This window comes from Neomonachus schauinslandi, chromosome 15, assembly GCF_002201575.2.
Source record: "Neomonachus schauinslandi chromosome 15, ASM220157v2, whole genome shotgun sequence".
Classification (NCBI taxonomy): Eukaryota; Metazoa; Chordata; class Mammalia; order Carnivora; family Phocidae; genus Neomonachus; species Neomonachus schauinslandi.
This window is the reverse complement of record NC_058417.1, coordinates 10217114-10235683: the sequence shown is the minus strand read 5'-3', so window position 1 is coordinate 10235683 and position 18570 is coordinate 10217114. Positions and strand designations below refer to the sequence as shown.

At 40.0% G+C, this 18570-nt stretch overlaps 1 protein-coding gene across 1 annotated transcript in view; it reads right to left on the bottom strand.

The window, feature by feature from the left end:
- Nucleotides 1-18570, bottom strand: part of AKAP10 (A-kinase anchoring protein 10) — a 92934-nt gene that overhangs the window by 24035 nt on the left and 50329 nt on the right. The window contains exons 6-10 of the mRNA XM_021694615.1: nt 8058-8142; nt 7126-7249; nt 5941-6077; nt 3072-3216; nt 674-847 (exon numbers count right to left, since the gene is read on the bottom strand). Of these exons, the coding sequence (XP_021550290.1) occupies nt 674-847; nt 3072-3216; nt 5941-6077; nt 7126-7249; nt 8058-8142 (665 nt within the window). The remainder of the gene's footprint in view (nt 1-673; nt 848-3071; nt 3217-5940; nt 6078-7125; nt 7250-8057; nt 8143-18570) is intronic.

Sequence of the window (18570 nt, the reverse complement as noted above, 5' to 3'; positions counted from 1 at the left end):
GATGAGGGGCTCGATCCCAGGACCCTGGGATCATGACCTGAGCCAAAGGCAGACGCTTAACGACTGAGCCACCCAGGCACCCCAAGAAGAATTGTTAAGAATTATTCTAGGGGCGCCTGGGTGGCACAGCTGGTTAAGCATCCGACTCTGGGTTTCAGCTCAGGTCATGACCTCAGGGAAGTGAGATCAAGCCTGCTGCCCTCGGTGTGGAGTCTGCTTGCGGTTCTCTCTCCCTCTCTGTCTCACGCTGTCCCTCCCACTCATGTTCAGGCGCTCTTTCTCTCTCTAAAAAATAAAGAAATAAATCTTAAAAAAAAAAAGAAAAAGAATTATTCTATAAAAAAGCATCCCAAATGTAGTTACTAAAATTTCCCAAATAATTACACAAAGAGGTCTTCAGAGGCTATAAATGCATGTGGCATAATTGATGACTGATACCAGCAGCTGGAGTGTGAGGCAGAAAAATGGCCTGAATGAAACAGCACAATACCTTACAATATAATATACTGTTCACTACAGACATTCTTATTAAAACATATAGTAAGTAGGCTAATTGTATTTTCTTCTTTGTTTCTTCTACAACAAAAACTCCCAAACAGAATCTGCTATTGGTATTTGAAGGACATGATCTGTAACCCTTTCTTCCAATTGGCAGAGGCTAACTGATTAATACCTGAGCAGCCGAGCTGTCGGAACCACCTGGGTGAGAGTCATCAGGAGGGCCGACAGAGCCATGAGCAGTCAGTGAAACAGTTCCTCCCAGAAACTCATCTCCTCGAACCGAATGGATGAGATCATTCAAATACTTATAATAAAGATTGCTGGACAAGAAGCCAGGCAAAAAGACCTGAAAGAGAGGACAAGCATTATTTTAAAGGTGAGATCAAATACAATTAAAACTTTATTTGAAAACAAAATTTTATGCACAATTCTACCAGCTAGCACAAATGATTTTGCTTTTCCTTGTTATACTCCAAGTATTACCCCTTCGTGTACAGTTCACGTTGTGACTAAAATTATGAGTACAATTTATAGGTGTGTGTCCCCCCCCACCCCCATGCCTGCCATAAAACTATTACATAGACTTAATATTCAGACTTCTTAGTGACCAGAAAACATGCAGGGAGTGAATCTAATCTGAAATTAGATTTTTCTGGTTATAAATATTAAAGTCTTTGTGCATATATTAATTTTTTTTACTTCTGAACTGATTTCCTTAAGATAAATTACCAGGTGTGTGATTATTGAGTTAAACGGTGTGAACGTTTTAGCTTTGATATATATGGCCAATTTACTCTTCAGAAGGATGTTGTCAATTTGTATCATTCGCAGTATACTAAGGTATCTGTTTTGACACAGGCTTTCCAACACCTGAGTGTGTTTTTCCAAATCATTGTTAAGTGAGTGCCTAACGGGGCGCCTGGGTGGCTCAGTTGGTTAAGTGACTGCCTTCGGCTCAGGTCATGATCCTGGAGTCCTGGGATCGAGTCCCGCATCGGGCTCCCTGCTTGGCGGGGAGTCTGCTTCTCCCTCTGATCCTCTCCTCTGTCATGCTCTCTTTCTCTCTCATTCTCTCTCTCAAATAAAATCTTTTTTAAAAAGTGTCTAATGATATATGGGTTTTTTTTTTTTTTAAGATTTTATTTATTTGCGAGAGAGACAATGAGAGACAGAGAGCATGAAAGGGAGGAGGGTCAGAGGGAGAAGCAGACTCCCTGCTGAGCAGGGAGCCCGATGTGGGACTCGATCCCGGGAGTCCAGGATCATGACCTGAGCCGAAGGCAGTCGCTTAACCAACTGAGCCACCCAGGCGCCCGATATATGGATGTTTTTATTTCCATTTAAAAATTATTAATGATGCCGAATAAGTTCCCATGTTTGTTACCGGCATTTCCTATTACCAACTTTTCCTTCACAGCAGTTAGCACATGACTGTAACTAATATGTGTTAAACATGTGCGTTCTTTACAGACAGAGATCCAGGAGGGCAGGAACCACGTTTCTCCTGATTACCACTAAAACACCAATACCTAGCACAGAAATTCTCTAAGTACTGATCATCCATGTCTTTTTCTCATTCATCTACTCGATACTATTAAAATTAGTGTAAGTTCTTTACATATACACATTTTATAAGAAAAGAAATATTAACACTGTTTTTCTCTGTATTTTCATTTTCTTTTTTATCCAGCAAGTTTACATTCTTTATATGATACAGATTTGGAACTTTACCTAATTTAAGATCAGAAAGATTTTAATTTTAATCATGAAGAACTCTTTATCCCTGGGCAATAGCTGATACTCTATTCAGCTTACCATGAGCTTTTTAATGACTTGATTTTTATATGTAACTCTTCCATGTTCCTGAAATTCAGTTCTTATGTGGGGTATTATTTAACAGTGCTTACTTAACCCTTTTCCACCTAGAAACACACGACATATATAAACGATATAACCTCATGGACTTATCCTGCGCTCTGTGCAATTCCTGGTAAAATCTGCTCTAGTTCATTAGAAGAATAAATCATTCACAAATTCTAACACATTATTATTAATAAGCTATTAGTGATACCCCAGAAGTTACGATACACAAAACTAGTGTTCTACCCCATTGATAGATATTGATGAAATGTTTGGATCATTTTAAGCTAACTTTGCCCAATACTGCTATCTAATTATTTTTGAAAATTTAATAATAACAGTGGTAATAACTGCCGTTAAAATTTTTTAATGCTTACTATGTGCTGGATGCAATGCTAATCATAAAAACTTTATACATCTTACCTCATTTTTATCTTTAAAATAACTTTTAGGTAAGTATCCATATTATCTCCATTTTACAGATGTGGAAAATGGCATTAAAGAATTTCAGTAAGTGCCTGAGGTCATTCAGCCTATAAAGGCTAAATTAATACATACCAAGTCAGACTCAAAGCCTCTGCTCTTAATCACTATGCTCCATTGCTTCAATTTTCCAGTTTTGTTACATTTGTTTTTCTCCCGTGTTATGTTTTCTGGGTTTCACCAGTAAAAACTTCTTGCAGTTTAATATTTTTGAAGTTCTTGGTTACCTTCTCCATGGTCGTCCAGGCCTGACGTAATGGAGTTGTGAAACAGTTAGGGAGTGGCCCACCTTCCCTGCAGATATTGGATTCAATTTCTAATCGTACAACATCATCAAATCCAAGAGGATGTGTGGCTTGGAGGGAGAAGTACCTATGGTAACAAGACAGCCCAAGTCAAACCAAACCTCCTAGCCTGTATAAGCAACTTTGGCACCTACTCTTCTACGAGGCTACTTGATTCAGCCTGCAGATCTAGGACTTGAGAGCCGGCTCCTAGAGGCCATGCTGCAACCTTTATTCCCACAGCCCCAAAGGTATCTGAGTCAACTTGCTACCTTCCTATCTCCTTCCATCTTCCTTAGTTCTTAAGATTGCTGAGGGTCAGGCTACAACTGAGACAAATCAATCAATCACATTTTTTTTTTTAAGATTTTATTTATTTATTTGATAGAGAGAGATAGCGAGAGCAGGAACACAAGCAGGGGGAGTGGGAGAGGGAGAAGCAGACTTCCCGCGGAGCAGGGAGCCCAATGCGGGGCTCGATCCCAGGACCCTGGGATCATGACCTGAGCCGAAGGCAGACGCTTAACGACTGAGCCACCCAGGCGCCCCAATCAATCACACATATTTAATGGGCACCTATTCTCTGTTCAGCACTTGCGAAACAGAAATGGACTTAAAAGAGGGTAAGACACAGTTCTTTCCCCTGGAAAGGGAGCAGAAAAGATCCCTGTATCGGACACAATGAGAACACACTGCTGCAACTATGGGGCATAGGTAATATTGATGCAGGAACTGAAACCACAATAGCACCGAGGGTGAAGCAGATGGATTTCATGTATTTGGACAGAATAATAGGACTTGATGAAGATTGGGTGTAGAAAGGAAAAGGAGTAATCAATGCTACCTCAAAGATTTCTAACTTCATAAGCTATAATGCAAAACTAGTGGTTTGGCAAGCTGATTATAAAGTGGATACCAAAAAAAAGGAGGATTAAGAGCAAAAAATCTATGTATGTTCTCTTCCAAGCATTCTAGGGACTTCTAAATCCTGTCTATGATACAAATACAGAAAGACTGATTAGGTATGATTGTGATAATACATACATAACATACATAAGATATAAAAACAAACACGGATGGGGGGGGCCTGGGTGGCTCAGTCGGTTGAGCGTCCAACTCTTGATTTCAGCTCAGGTCCTGATCTCAGGGTCGTGGGATGGAGCCCTGTGTGGGGCTCCGTGTTCAGCGGGGAATCTGCTTGAGATTCTCGATTCTCTCCCTCTCCCTCTCCCTCTGCCCCTCCCCTGCCTCATGCGCTCATTCTCTCTCAAATAAATAATAAATCTTTTAAAAAAAACCCCAAACTGGCATTGGTGAAGTCAAATTTGGCACAGTGAACTTGACAAAATAACAGTGCCAGTGGGATGCTATACAGTGATCTTCATCTTAAAAATGGCTCCCAATGCGAAAATGGGATCCAGTGAGACAACAGGGTCTCTGCTCTGTGTGGCAACTGAGCTCCAGCCAGGACCTTACTACCAGTGCCACTCTTCTGTTCTAGCATTAAAATAAAAAAATAATTTTTTTGTTATTAGACGTTTCTTAACAAATAGTCTCCCATCTTGTAACAAATAAGTTGGTAAATACTCCTCCATGGTTGGAATTTTGGGGCACCTCAGACCAAATTTCTAAATGTAAACACCTGCTATTTCAACATCCATGTAACAATGTTTCTTATATAATATTTCCCACAAATATATTATACTAAAATAAACACTGGGCAAACATTAAGAATTGCATTCCAGCTCAAGTTCTGCCACTAACTTGCCCCGTGACTTTGAGAGAAAGGGTCTTTGTTTTCTGTTCTGCAAAATGGGAAAATCAGACTAGATCCTGAATCTGGCTACCTATCAGCATCATTTGGGGTATCTTCTAAAAATAAAGATTCCTGGGTCATGCCTCAAATGTGCTGAATCAGAATCTCTTAGAGCGGAGGGCTGGAAACCTATTTTTAACAAGCTCCCAGCTGGTTCTTACGCAGACAGCCCAGCACGGACCTGCAGAGCAATGCTCAGGAACCACTGACCCAGATGCACTCAGCTCTCTTGCAACCCTAACTAACATCCCAAGAATTTTCCTCTACTGTCAAGTTATCTTCTCAGTGGTTGCTTGTGGATACAAATTGCACATTACTTTTCTTTACAGAATAAGAAAAATTAAATGAAAATTAAAAGAGTGGCAACAGCTGGCCATAGGCTTATCACTCAACTGACCAGATGTTTTCAGTTCTGTTCACTGTAAGATTTTGCCATCCTCTCATTTTCAATGAAGACCAATGAAAAACTATTATTCATTGAGTATTAATTTGGCCGTGCAGATCTGCACCAGAAATATGATACACCCATACACAGATATCTAAGACCCTTTCCAATATACTCCCTTTAGTTTCTTCTTCCTCTTACATTCCCCACCCAAGTTTTACTTACCCAAACTCAAGTTTCCTGAAAGTGCCACATTCCCCTAAGTTTCTCTGACTTGCTTCTGTCAATGCCTCTGCCTAGAATGTTCCTTCCCACCTTCTCTGGCTAGCAAAATTCATATTCAGGATCCAATTCAAATCTTTCTTCTGTGAAACCCTCCCTGAACTCCACCATCATCCTTCTTGCCACACACAAATCTCCCGTTCCCCTAGCAGAAACGTTTGTTCTAGGAATCCTAAAACCTTATACACACCATATGAAAAGCGGCTTTTATGCTACTCCCTGTGAGCTCCTTGACAGCAAAGACTGGATTTGTTCATCTTTATTTCCGAAATACATATCAAATACTCAATTAATATTTGCCAGATGCTGAATACATCAATAAAACTCACTTGTCATACAAAATCATGGCATCGTTCTGTGCCTCCTGTCCATCATACTGGCCCTTTTTGGCAGCAAGTTGAGACTGGAAGTTATCTGCTGCCAACCAGAACTGTAAGATATTCACTGCATCCTCTTTTTCCATGTACTAGGAAGGAAAAATACAAAAAAAGGAAAAAAAGACTATAAACATATTTCTCTAACCATCTCTAATCCATAAGCCCATCCATTAAAAATATAAGACATACACAAAAAACAAAAATAAAAACAGATCCACTTGTTCAGTTCATGCCAGTCAGCAACTCACAGTTGCTTTTGAGACTGAAAAGTTGAAAGCCATTCTTGTAGGGGAAAAAACAAACTAACAAAAACCCCACCACACTGCTGGATACAAACTTAAGTGAACTGGAATAAGAATCACAGTAAAGATGATTAGTGGTCCCTCAGTAGCTAACATACAAAAAGTAAACTAACCAGACCAAATCTTTTATACCTGATCATTTCCATCACTCCATGCAGCCTCAGTAACCTGAACAAATGCGGACTTACACTTACAAAGAGAGGGAGTGAGAAAGCAAATCAACCGAAAGCTCTATTCTTGGGAGAGGCAGAGTGCAAGTGTGTATCTAAGTTAATGCTTTGTGACCCTGGAAATCCTCCCCTCTCTACTTAATAGTCATTTGCTTTGCAACAGAAGAATTTCATTTGCCGAAACCTAACAAATACCATTATACTAAACTGTACACCTCAAAGAAATTAATCTACTCATTGCTTGAGAAATCCTATCGAGTGGCTAAAGTAAAAGTGATGATAGCAAGAAAAAATTTACTCCTTTTCTTCCTCTCTTCTGAAGTCTGGTCTGCAAATATGTGTGCACTGGAATCAAGTATCAAATCTGTGGTTTTAAAATGGCTCCAGATAATTAAAAATATGCAGTCTCTCATAAGCAGAAGTTTAAGTTTTTCAAAATTAGAGTTATTTTACACTGAATTTTCACGTTCTCTTTAATCTGACTAATATGCCATTAAAGTACTCTTGCCATTAGGTGTACAACATAAAAAAATGACTTCATTCCAATTGATCTTTTTGGAAATGATTTGGCTCTTCCATGTTATTTTCTATAGAGGGGGCCCCAGCATTTCTAGTTTAGAGGCTGGAATGCTCTAACAGAGTGTGAAAGGAAATGCAGACTTTACCTCAGAGAAATAAAAGAGGGCTGACTCACAGAAGAGAATGTCAGCCAGGTAAACAGTTCCACTGGTCAGCACTTCAATCTGGTATTTACAGAAATGGTGACTTCGCAGAAACTCACTAAAGTGCCTGCACATGGACAAAAAGGGAAAATTTGAGGGAATGATCAAGGAAAGAGCTTAACTGGGAAAAATATACTCTTTCCATTCTGTGCCTACTGTGTCTTAAAAGCCTTGGTCCACACTACCTCCCTTCCCATGCTGTCCTTCCTGGTTCCTACGCCTGGAAGTAATCTCTCCCGCCTCTTAGAAACTTTGTAGCTTTCCTCTGAGATGTGACACATGCTACCTCATATTACATGTAACCAAAGAACATACCCTATTTCTCTTAATAGGCTGTAACTTCCTTCAAAGCAGGTACTGTATCTAACTATGCCCTGCACAGAGCACCCTAATACTAAATGAATCAATATGCAGATTTTTTCCCTTAAAGGGCATGCACCAGTAATTAATCTAAAAACAAACAAACAAACAAACAAAAACTTTGGAGACCGTTTCAACAAATCTATGTGGATTTAGTAATACAGCATCCATTAAGCTTAAAGTGTGCACTAACAAATTAGGATCTCTACCTGAACACATGCATTGCTTAAATAAATAAATTCTAATAGTCAAACTGTAGTTACAATCACCCCCAAATGACTTCAGAATTTTAAAAACTTCTTTTAACTTAGGAAATATTAACATTAAAAACAAACGTGTTTTATTTTTAAGAGTTCACATAATTTATATTTAAAAGACACTATGAACCAGGTAGTCTTAGATATGCCTATAAGATGTAAACATTCAAAATACTTAAGTCCTGAAAAATTGTTTGTTTGTAGTTGAGTGAACCCAAATCCCAAAACCCCAAATGTGAAAGTTTGAAATTAACTTACTCTTGCTCCATGGCATTAAAGACTATGGACTGTGCCAAAACAAAACAGTTGGGATCCACCTGTCCATCTTCTCCACAAATCTTTGCTATAAAAGAAATGGTAAATAAATTCCTACTAAATCCAAATCATACATCTTTGTGAATCAGAGTAGGAAATAACTGGAGAGGTATAGAAATCAGAAAGTTTTAAATGGAGCTAAGAAAAATACAGGTGAACATATAATCTTGAGGTAGGAAAAGTCTTTCTAAGGACATATATAAAAGCAGAAATCAAAAGATTCAACAGCATAAAATTAATTTCTACACATTAACATACCCACAAAACAAAATTAAAAAGGACGACTGGGGGAAAAAATTGCAGCACCAATGACAGCTTACCCTGTATGTGATAGATTATTATCATTCATATATCAAGAGCTCCTACAAACTAGTAAGAAATGTCCCCAAAGAAAAATGAGCAAAGGACATGAACAGATAGTTTGCAAAAGAACAAATATAGGGGTGCCTGGCTGGCTCAGTCAGAAGAGGATGCTCACTCGGGGTTGTGCAGTTTGAGCCCCATGCTGGGTGTAGAGATTACTTAAAAAAATTAAGTAAACTTAAAAAAGAATAAATATAAAATGGCCAATATGAAAAGATATACACGCTCACTAGCAATCAAATAAATAGAACCACAAGTTAGAATAAGGAGACACCCTACCTTTTGTCTAGTAAATTGGCACAAATTGTTTTAACAATGCATACGTTTAATTGTTTAACACTGCACTGCTTTGCTTGGGCAAGGACATGGGAAAACTGACACTAGTGTCAGTGAGAATATACTGGTATATTCTTTTCTGGAGAGCATTTTGGTACTTTATAGCATAAGCTTTAAAAATAAATATGCCCGTTCAATCAGCAATTCTATTTCTAAGATTGCAACCTAAAGAGTTATGATTTGTAAAAAGGCTTATCTGTGAAAAAGTTTACCACAATGTTATTTGGTAGGAACATGAAATGTGCAAAAATTAGGAATTACCTAAGTAAACTGCAGCAAATCAGTAAGCTGTTTAGCCAGCTATTAAATACGGCTGGAAAAAAACCATTCACCCACGATGGCTGGTTTCACTTTAAGTTCACGACCTTAGTGGGACCTTAATGAAACCCAAGGATCTTACTATAGTTTCTTGGTCCATTTACTCTCGTACTCTGCCAGACAACACACAACGCAACATTTCCTCTCTTTGAACACCTTAATGCCTCTTCTACTCTCTGCTTATGACTTTGCTTCCTACTTCATTAAGAAAATAGAAGCAATCAGAAATTTATTTCCATCACTTCCCACCACATCTGCCTCATAGTCACCAGCTGTATAGTCTGTGCTATACATATATACTTGTTTGTATGCCATACCTTATATGCTTATAACACATCACCACAAAACAAAACAAAACCACTGTCCCTTGACTTAACATCCCCTTCCAGCTCATCTTTAGAGCAAAATGCCTCGTAAGAGTTGCTCATACCTGCAGTCTCCACTCCACTCCGCCTCCCGTTCTAAGACTCCTCTGGTTAAGTTTCTGTCTCCGGAGATCCAATGAAATTAAGATAACCAATGGACTAGTTGTCCACAAGGTTGGCAAGTCCATTCCATTCCTAGTATTCATCTTATTTAACCTCTCAGCAGGATCTAACACACCTCTGATCACTCCCTGACTCCCAGAAACACTTTTTCCTTGGCTTCCAGAAAGAACTACTCTCCTGAGACAGGGTTCATATAGCAGAGCCAACTTTACGGGCTGCTCCTCCTAAGTCTCCTTTGCTGGTTCTCCCTTGCTGGTTCTCACCCACCAGACTTGTGAATGTTAAGCCTGCCCCAAGACACAGTCCTTAGACCTCTAGTCTTCACTCACCATACTCACTCCGAGGATAATGTTATCCATGGCTCTAAACCCATCTATATGCTGATGACTTCAAAACATATCTCCAACCAAAGCCTCTCTCATCAACTCCTAGCACAGATATCCAACTGCATACTTGACATTCACCATTTGGGTGCCTACAAACCCCAACTCCTGATTTTTCCCTTAAACTATTACTTCTACGATCTTCTTGATCTTATAAATGGCAATTTCACTCTCCCAGTTACTCAGGTTTTCAAAAAAATGAAGTCATGCTTGGTTCCTTTTCCCCTCACACCACTCACTTTCAAACTATCAGCAAACACTATCAGCTGTACCTTCGAAATATTTTTAACATTCTACCACTTCAAGGATTTGCAGAAGATGAAGGAGGCAGTGGAAGCATAGTTTTTGGGTTATTCTCAATCTCCATATAAAAAGGAAGTAATTAGACAGCAACACCCAAAACCCATGGATAACATTTACAACAAAACTAGGCAGGTGGGATACACAGTAACAGCTCAAGTGTAGACTTCTTCCAGCTGTCACGTATTTGAAGTACAGCTGTATTAGAATATTCCAACTGAAAGAGGAGGATACCGGGTAGGATTAAGAAGAATGAGGCTCAAGGAGGAAAAATGACTGGTCTAAAAACATACAGGTAATTAACATTTTAACTTTCTCAGATCCCTTAATCACTAAATGTTATCAACTTAAGATTTTTTTCCCCTCATGGGATTTTATCCTTAATTTGATAAAGTTTAAGAAAAGGAAAAAAAGAACTGAAGTGATATTTCTTCTTTTTCTTTTTGTTTAGATTTTATTTTATTTATTTATTTGTCAGAGAGAGAAAAAGATAGAGAGAGAGAGCGCACAAGCAGGGGGAGCAGAAGGCTCCCCGCTGAGCAGGGAGCCCAACGTGGGGCTTGATCCCATGACCCTGGGATCATGACCTGAGCCGAAGGCAGACGCTTAACTGACTGAGCCACCCAGGCGCCCGATATTTTTTTTTTAAGATTTTATTTATTTATTTGAGAGAGAGACAGACAGATAGTGACAGTGATAGCGAGAGAGACCACAAGCCGGAGGAGAGGGAGAAGCAGACTCCCACTGAGCAGGGAGCCCAACGTGGGGCTTGATCCCAGGACCCTGGGATCATGACCTGAGCCAAAGGCAGACGCACAACTGACTGAACCACCAGGTGCCCCCAATATTTCTTTTTTTTTTTTCTTTAATTTTTTTATTGTTAAATTAATCCCCATACATTACATCATTAGATTTAGATATACTGTTCTATGATTCATTGTTTGTGCATAACACCCAGTGCTCCATGCAGAACGTGCCCTCCTCAATACCCACCACCAGGCTAACCCATCCTCCCACCCCCCTCCCCTCTAGAACCCTCAGTTTGTTTCTCAGAGTCCACCGTCTCTCATGGTTCGTCAACCCCTCCGATTTCCCCCCCTTCATTCTTCCCCTCCTGCTATCTTATTTTTTTTTTCTTAACATATATTGCATTATTTGTTTCAGAGGTACAGATCTGAGATTCAACAGTCTTGCACAATTCACAGCGCTTACCAGAGCACATAACCTCCCCAGTGCCTATCACCCAGCCACTCCATCCCTCCCACCCCACCCCCCACTCCAGCAACCCTCAGTTTGTTTCCTGAGATTAAGAATTCCTCATATCAGTGAGGTCATATGATACATGTCTTTCTCTGTTTGACTTATTTCGCTCAGCATAACACCGTCCAGTTCCATCCACGTCGTTGCAAATGGCAAGACCTCATTCCTTTTGATGGCTGCATAATATTCCATTGTATATATATACCACTTCTTCTTTATCCATTCATCTGTCGATGGACATCTTGGCTCTTTCCACAGTTTGGCTATTGTGGACATTGCTGCTATAAACATCGGGGTGCACGTACCCTTTCGGATCCCTACTTTTGTATCTTTGGGGTAAATACCCAGTAGTGCAATTGCTGGGTCATATGGTAGCTCTATTTTCAACTGTTTGAGGAACCTCCATACTGTTCCAGAGTGGCTGCACCAGCTTGCATTCCCACCAACAGTGTAAGAGGGTTCCCCTTTCTCTGCATCCCCGCCAACATCTGTCGTTTCCTGACTTGTTAATTTTAGCCATTCTGACTGGTGTGAGTTGGTATCTCATTGAGGTTTTGATTTGGATTTCCCTGATGCCAAGCAATATTGAGCACTTTTTCATGTGTCTGTTGGCCATTTGGATGTCTTCTTTGGAAAAATGTCTGTTCATGTCTTCTGCCCATTTCTTGATTGGATTCTTTGTTCTTTGGGTGTTAAGTTTGATAAGTTCTTTATAGATTTTGGATACTAGCCCTTTATCTGATATGTCATTTGCAAATATCTTCTCCCATTCTGTTGGTTGTCTTTTGGTTTTGTTGACTGTTTCCTTTGCTTTGCAAAAGCTTTTTATCTTGATGAAGTCCCAGTAGTTCATTTTTGCCCTTGCTTCCCTTGCCTTTGGCGATGTTTCTAGGAAGAAGCTGCTGCGGCTGAGGTCGAAGAGGTTGCTGCCTGTGTTCTCCTTTAGGATTTTGATGGACTCCTGTCTCACACTGAGGTCTTTCAACCATTTGGAGTCTATTTTTGTGTGTAGTGTAAGGAAATGGTCCAGTTTCATTCTTCTGCATGTGGCTGTCCAGTTTTCCCAACACCATTTGTTGAAGAGACTGTCTTTTTTCCATTGGACATTCTTTCCTGCTTTGTCAAAGATGAGTTGACCAGAGAGTTGAAGGTGCATTTCTGGGCTCTCTATTCTGTTCCATTGATTTATGTGTCTGTTTTTGTACCAGTACCATACTGTCTTGATGATGACAGCTTTGTAATAGAGCTGGAAGTCTGGAATTGTGATGCCGCCAGCTTTGCTTTTCTTTTTCAACATTCTTCTGGCTATGCGGGGTCTTTTCTGGTTCCATACAAATTTTAGAATTATTTGTTCCATTTCCTTGAAAAAAGTGGATGGTATTTTGATGGAGATTGCATTGAATGTGTACATTGATCTAGGCAGCATTGACATCTTCACAATATTTGTCCTTCCAATCCATGAGCATGGAACGTTTTTCCATTTCTTTGTGTCTTCCTCAATTTCTTTCATGAGTATTTTATACTTTTCTGAGTACAGATCCTTTGCCTCTTTGGTTAGATTTATTCCTAGGTATCTTACGGTTTTGGGTGCAATTGTAAATGGGATCGACTCCTTAATTTCTCTTTCTTCTGTCTTGTTGTTGGTGTATAGGAATGCCACTGACTTCTGTGCATTGATTTTATATCCTGCCATTTGACTGAATTCCTGTATGAGTTCTAGCAGTTTTGGGGTGGAGTCTTGGGTTTTCCACATAAAGTATCATATCATCTGCAAAGAGTGAGAGTTTGACTTCTTCTTTGCCGATTCGGATGCCTTTTATTTCTTTTTGTTGTCTGATTGCTGTGGCTAGGACTTCTAATACTATGTTGAATAGCAGTGGTGATAGTGGACATCCCTGCCGCGTTCCTGACCTTAGGGGGAAAGCTCTCAGTTTTTCCCATTGAGAATGATATTCGCTGTAGGTTTTTCATAGATGGCTTTTATGATATTGAGGTATGTACTCTCTATGCCTATACTCTGAAGAGTTTGGATCAAGAAAGGATGCCGTACATTGTCAAATGCTTTTTCTGCATCTATTGAGAGGATCATATGATTCTTGTTCTTTCTTTTGTTAATGTATTGTATCACGTTGATTGATTTGCGGATGTTGAACCAACCTTGCAGCCCAGGGATAAATCCCACTTGGTCGTGGTGAATAATCCTTTTAATGTACTGTTGTATCCTATTGGCTAGTATTTTGGTGAGAATTTTTGCATCCATGTTCATCAGGGATATTGGTCTGTAATTCTCCTTTTTGATGGAGTCTTTTTCTGGTTTTGGGATCAAGGTAATGGTGGCCTCATAAAATGAGTTTGGAAGTTTTCCTTCCATTTCTATTTTTTGGAACAGTTTCAGAAGAATAGGTATTAATTCTTCTTGAAATGTTTGGTAGAATTCCCCTGGGAAGCCATCTGGCCCTGGGCTTTTGTTTGTTGGGAGATTTTTGATGACTGCTTCAATTTCCTTAATGGTTATAGGTCTGTTCAGGTTTTCTCTTTCTTCCTGGTTCAGTTTTGGTAGTTGATACATCTCTAGGAATGCATTCATTTCTTCCAGGTTATCTAATTTGCTGCCATAGAGTTGCTCATAATACGTTCTTATAATTGTTTGTATTTCTTTGGTGTTGGTTTTGATCTCTCCTCTTTCATTCCATGATTTTGTTGATTTGGGTCATTTCTCTTTTCTTTTTGATAAGTCTGGCCAGGGGTTTATCAATCTTGTTAATTCTTTCAAAGAACCAGCTCCTAGTTTCGTTGATCTGTTCTACTGTTCTTTTAGTTTCTATTTCATTGATTTCTGCTCTGATCTTTATGATTTCTTTTCTCCTGCTGGGTTTAGGCTTTATTTGCTGTTCTCTCTCCAGCTCCTTTAGGTGTAGGGTTAGGTTGTGTACTTGACACCTTTCTTGTTTCTTGAGAAAGGCTTGTATTGCTATATACTTTCCTCTTAGGACTGCCTTTGCTGCATCCCAAAGATTTTGAATAGTTGTGTTTTCATTTTCATTGGTTTCCATGAATTTTTTTAATTCTTCTTTAATTTCCTGGTTGGCCCATTCATTCTTTAGTAGGATGCTCTTTAGCCTCCATGTATTTGAGTTCTTTCCGACTTTCCACTTGTGACTGAGTTCCAGTTTCAAAGCATTGTGGTCTGAAAATAGGCAGGGAATGATCCCAATCTTTTGGTACTGGCTGAGACCTGATTTATGACCTAGGATGTGATCGATTCTGGAGAATGTTCCATGGGCACTAGAGAAGAATGTGTATTCCGTTGCTTTGGGATGGAATGTTCTGAATATATCTGTGAAGTCCATTTGGTCCAGTGTGTCATTTAAAGTCTTTATTTCCTTGTTGATCTTTTGCTTAGACCCTCTGTCCATTTCAGTGAGGGGGGTGTTAAAGTCCCCCACTATTATTGTATTGTTGTTGATGTGTTTCTTTGCTTCTGTTATTAATTGCCTTATATAATTGGCTGCTCCCATGTTAGGGGCATAGATATTTACCATTGTTAGATCTTCTTGTTGGATAGACTCTTTAAGTAGGATATTGTGTCCTTCCTCATCTCTTATTACAGTCTTTGGTTTAAAATCTAATTTGTCTGATATAAGGACTGCCACCCCAGCTTTCTTTTGGTGTCCATTAGCACGGTAAATGGTTTTCCACCCCCTCACTTTCAATCTGGGGGTGTCTTTGGGTCTCAAGTGAGTCTCTTGCAGACAGCGTATCGATGGGTCTTGTTTTTTTATCCAATCTGATAGCCTGTGTCTTTTGATTGGGGCATTTAGCCCATTTACATTCAGGGTAACTATTGAAAGATATGAATTTAGTGCCACTGTATTGCCTGTAAGGTGACTGTTACTGTCTATTGTCTGTGTTCCTTTCTGGTCTATGTTGCTTTTAGGCTCTCTCTTTGCTTAGAGGACCCCTTTCAAGATTTCTTGTAGGGCTGGTTTCGTTTGCAAATTCCTTTAGTTTTTGTTTGTCCTGGAAGCTTTTTATCTCTCCTTCTATTTTCAATGACAGCCTAGCTGGATAAAGTATTCTTGGCTGCATATTTTTCTCATTTAGTGCTCTGAATATATCCTGCCAGTCCTTTCTGGCCTGCCAGGTCTCTGTGGATAGGTCTGTTGCCAATCTAATGTTTCTACCATTGTAGGTTACATATCTCTTCTCCCAAGCTGCTTTCAGGATTTTCTCTTTGTCTCTTAGATTCGTAAGTTTTACTATTAGATGTCGGGGTGTTGACCTATTTTTATTGATTTTGAGAGGGGTTCTCTGTGCCTTCTGGATTTTGATGCCTGTTTCCTTCCCCAAAGTTCTCTGCTATAATTTGCTCCATTATACCTTCTGCCCCCCTCTCTCTTTCTTCTTCTTCTGGGATCCCGATTATTCTAATGTTGTTTAGTCTTATGGTATCACTTATCTCTCCAATTCTGCCCTCGTGATCCAGTAGTTGTTTATCTCTCTTTTTCTCAGTTTCTTTATTTTCCATCATTTGTTCTTCTATACTACTGATTCTCTCTTCTGACTCATTTATCCTAGCAGTTAGAGCCCCCATATTTGATTGCACCTCATTAATAGCCTTTTTGATTTCTACTTGGTTAGATTTTAGTTCTTTTACTTCTCCAGAAAGGGTTTCTCTAATAACTTCCATGCTTTTTTCAAGCCTAGCTAGTATCTTTAAAGTGATGATTCTGAACTCTAGATCTGACATCGTACTAATGTCCGTATTGAGTAGGTCCCTGGCAGTCGGTACTACCTCTTGTTCTTTTTGTTGAGGTGATTTTTTCCGTCTTGTCATTTTGTCCAGAGGAGAACAGATTAATGAGAGAACAAAATGCTAACAGGGTAACAACGTTCCCAGAAAAAATACTCTAAACAAATCCTAAAAGACCTGAAGCAGTGGGAAAAGAAAGGGAAAGAGAGAAAAAAGAAAAAAAAAGAAAGAAAAAGAAAAAGATAAAGATAAAAACAAAAAAACCAGAACAAAACAAAAAAAACAGAATGTGATCAAATATGATCATGCTGGTATATACATCAGTGCCACACACTAGATTTTGGGTGTATTTTGGTCTGTTAGGAGAAGGTGCCTCCCAAAATTTTAAAGAAAGAAAAACTTATATATGTACAAAAATAAGGGTTGATATGATGAAGAGACGGAAAATGACTGTAAAGATGGAAATTATAAAAAATTTTATAAAAGGAATTGATAAGAAGCTTTTTGAAAAAAGAAAGAAGAGGATTTAAAAAAAAAAAAAGGAAAAAAAAAGGGAGAGAATGTGATCAGGCAGGGGAGTAGGAAAAAAACCATACACTAGAGATTTAGGGTATATTTTGATCTGTTAGAAGAAACTATCTCAAAATTTTAAAGAGAGAACAACTTATATATATATGCCAAAAATACGGTAACTACTATGAAGGGATAGAATATGACTCTAAAAATGAAAAATAAAAATTTTTTTTAAAAAAGGGGATTGATAAGATGTTGGTTGAGAAAGGGAAAAAAAATTAAAAAAAAAAAAAAAAAGACAGTTAAAAAAAAATTAACTTTGGAAGACTAAAGAATCATGGTAAAAAAACCACGGATTCTATATGCAGTATTCCCCTAGCACTGGAGTTCTGCCGTTCTCATTGATCGGTAAACTTGGTCTTGGCTGGCTGTTCTCGCTGATCTTCGGGGGGAGGGGCCTGTTGCCGTGGTTCCCAAATGTCTTTGCCGGAGGCAGAATTGCCCCGCCCTTGCCGGGTCCGGACTAAGTAATCTGCTCGGGTTTGCTCTCGGGAGCTTTTGTTCCCTGCAAGCTTTCTGTACAGCTTTGGAGGCGGAGAGTGAAAATGGTGGCCTCCCAATCTCTGCCCCAGAGGAGCCGAGAACTTGGGCCCGCTCCTCAGTGAGCCCCCAGAGAAAAGCCGTCAGTCACTCCCGTCTCCCCGGTCTCCGGCCGCACTCCGTGCTCACCCGGCCTGTAACGGAGCGTTTCTATCTCTGGCACCCGACCCAGTGTGGAGTCTCTAAACCCAGCAGATCCCTGCGGTGTGCTCCTGCGCTGCTCCTCCCGGGGGAGGAAGGGGAGTCTCCCCGGATCTGCCGCTTGCTGGGTCCCTGCTGGAGGAGCAGGGGCCCGACTGTGGCCCAGATCATGGTCTATGGCAACCCCGAGCTGAGAGCCCGCGCCTCGGCTCCGTCTCTGCAGCCGGCTTCCCTGCTCCGTTACCTGGGAGCTCTGCCGCACTCAGGCACCCCTGGTCTTTCTGTGTCTCCGAAGGTCCTGAGACCACACTGTCCCGCGAGGGTTCCACCCCCCGCTTAGCCACCAGAGTGACGTCCCTCAGCGGAGCCGACTTCTAAAAGTTCCGATTTTGTGCTCCGTGGCTCTATCACTTGCCAGAAGTGGTCGACGGAGGACCCTCCCCCGCTGTCTATCCTCCCGAATATTGCCTCGGATTCACTTCTCCGCACGTCCTACCTTCCAGAAAGTGGTCGCTTTTCTGTTCAGAGAGTTGTTGCTCTTCTTTTCTTCGATCTCCTGTTGAGTTCATAGGTGTTCAGAATGGCTTGACCCCTATCCAGCTGAATTCCTGAGAGGAGATGAAATCCAGGTCTCCTACTCCTCTGCCATCTTTGATATTTCATTTTTAAATGTAATTTATTTGGCTCAAAAATCCCCCTTTCTGGAACCCTCCTACACTGTTGGTGGGAATGCAAGCTGGTGCAGCCACTCTGGAAAACAGTATGGAGGTTCCTCAAAGAGTTGAAAATAGAGCTACCATATGATCCAGCCATTACACTACTGGGTATTTACCCCAAAGATACAAACGTAGGGGTACGTGCACCCCAATGTTTATAGCAGCAATGTCCACAATAGCCAAACTGTGGAAAGAGCCAAGATGTCTATCGACAGATGAATGGATAAAGAAGATGTGGTATATATATATATATATATATATATATATATATATATATATATATAT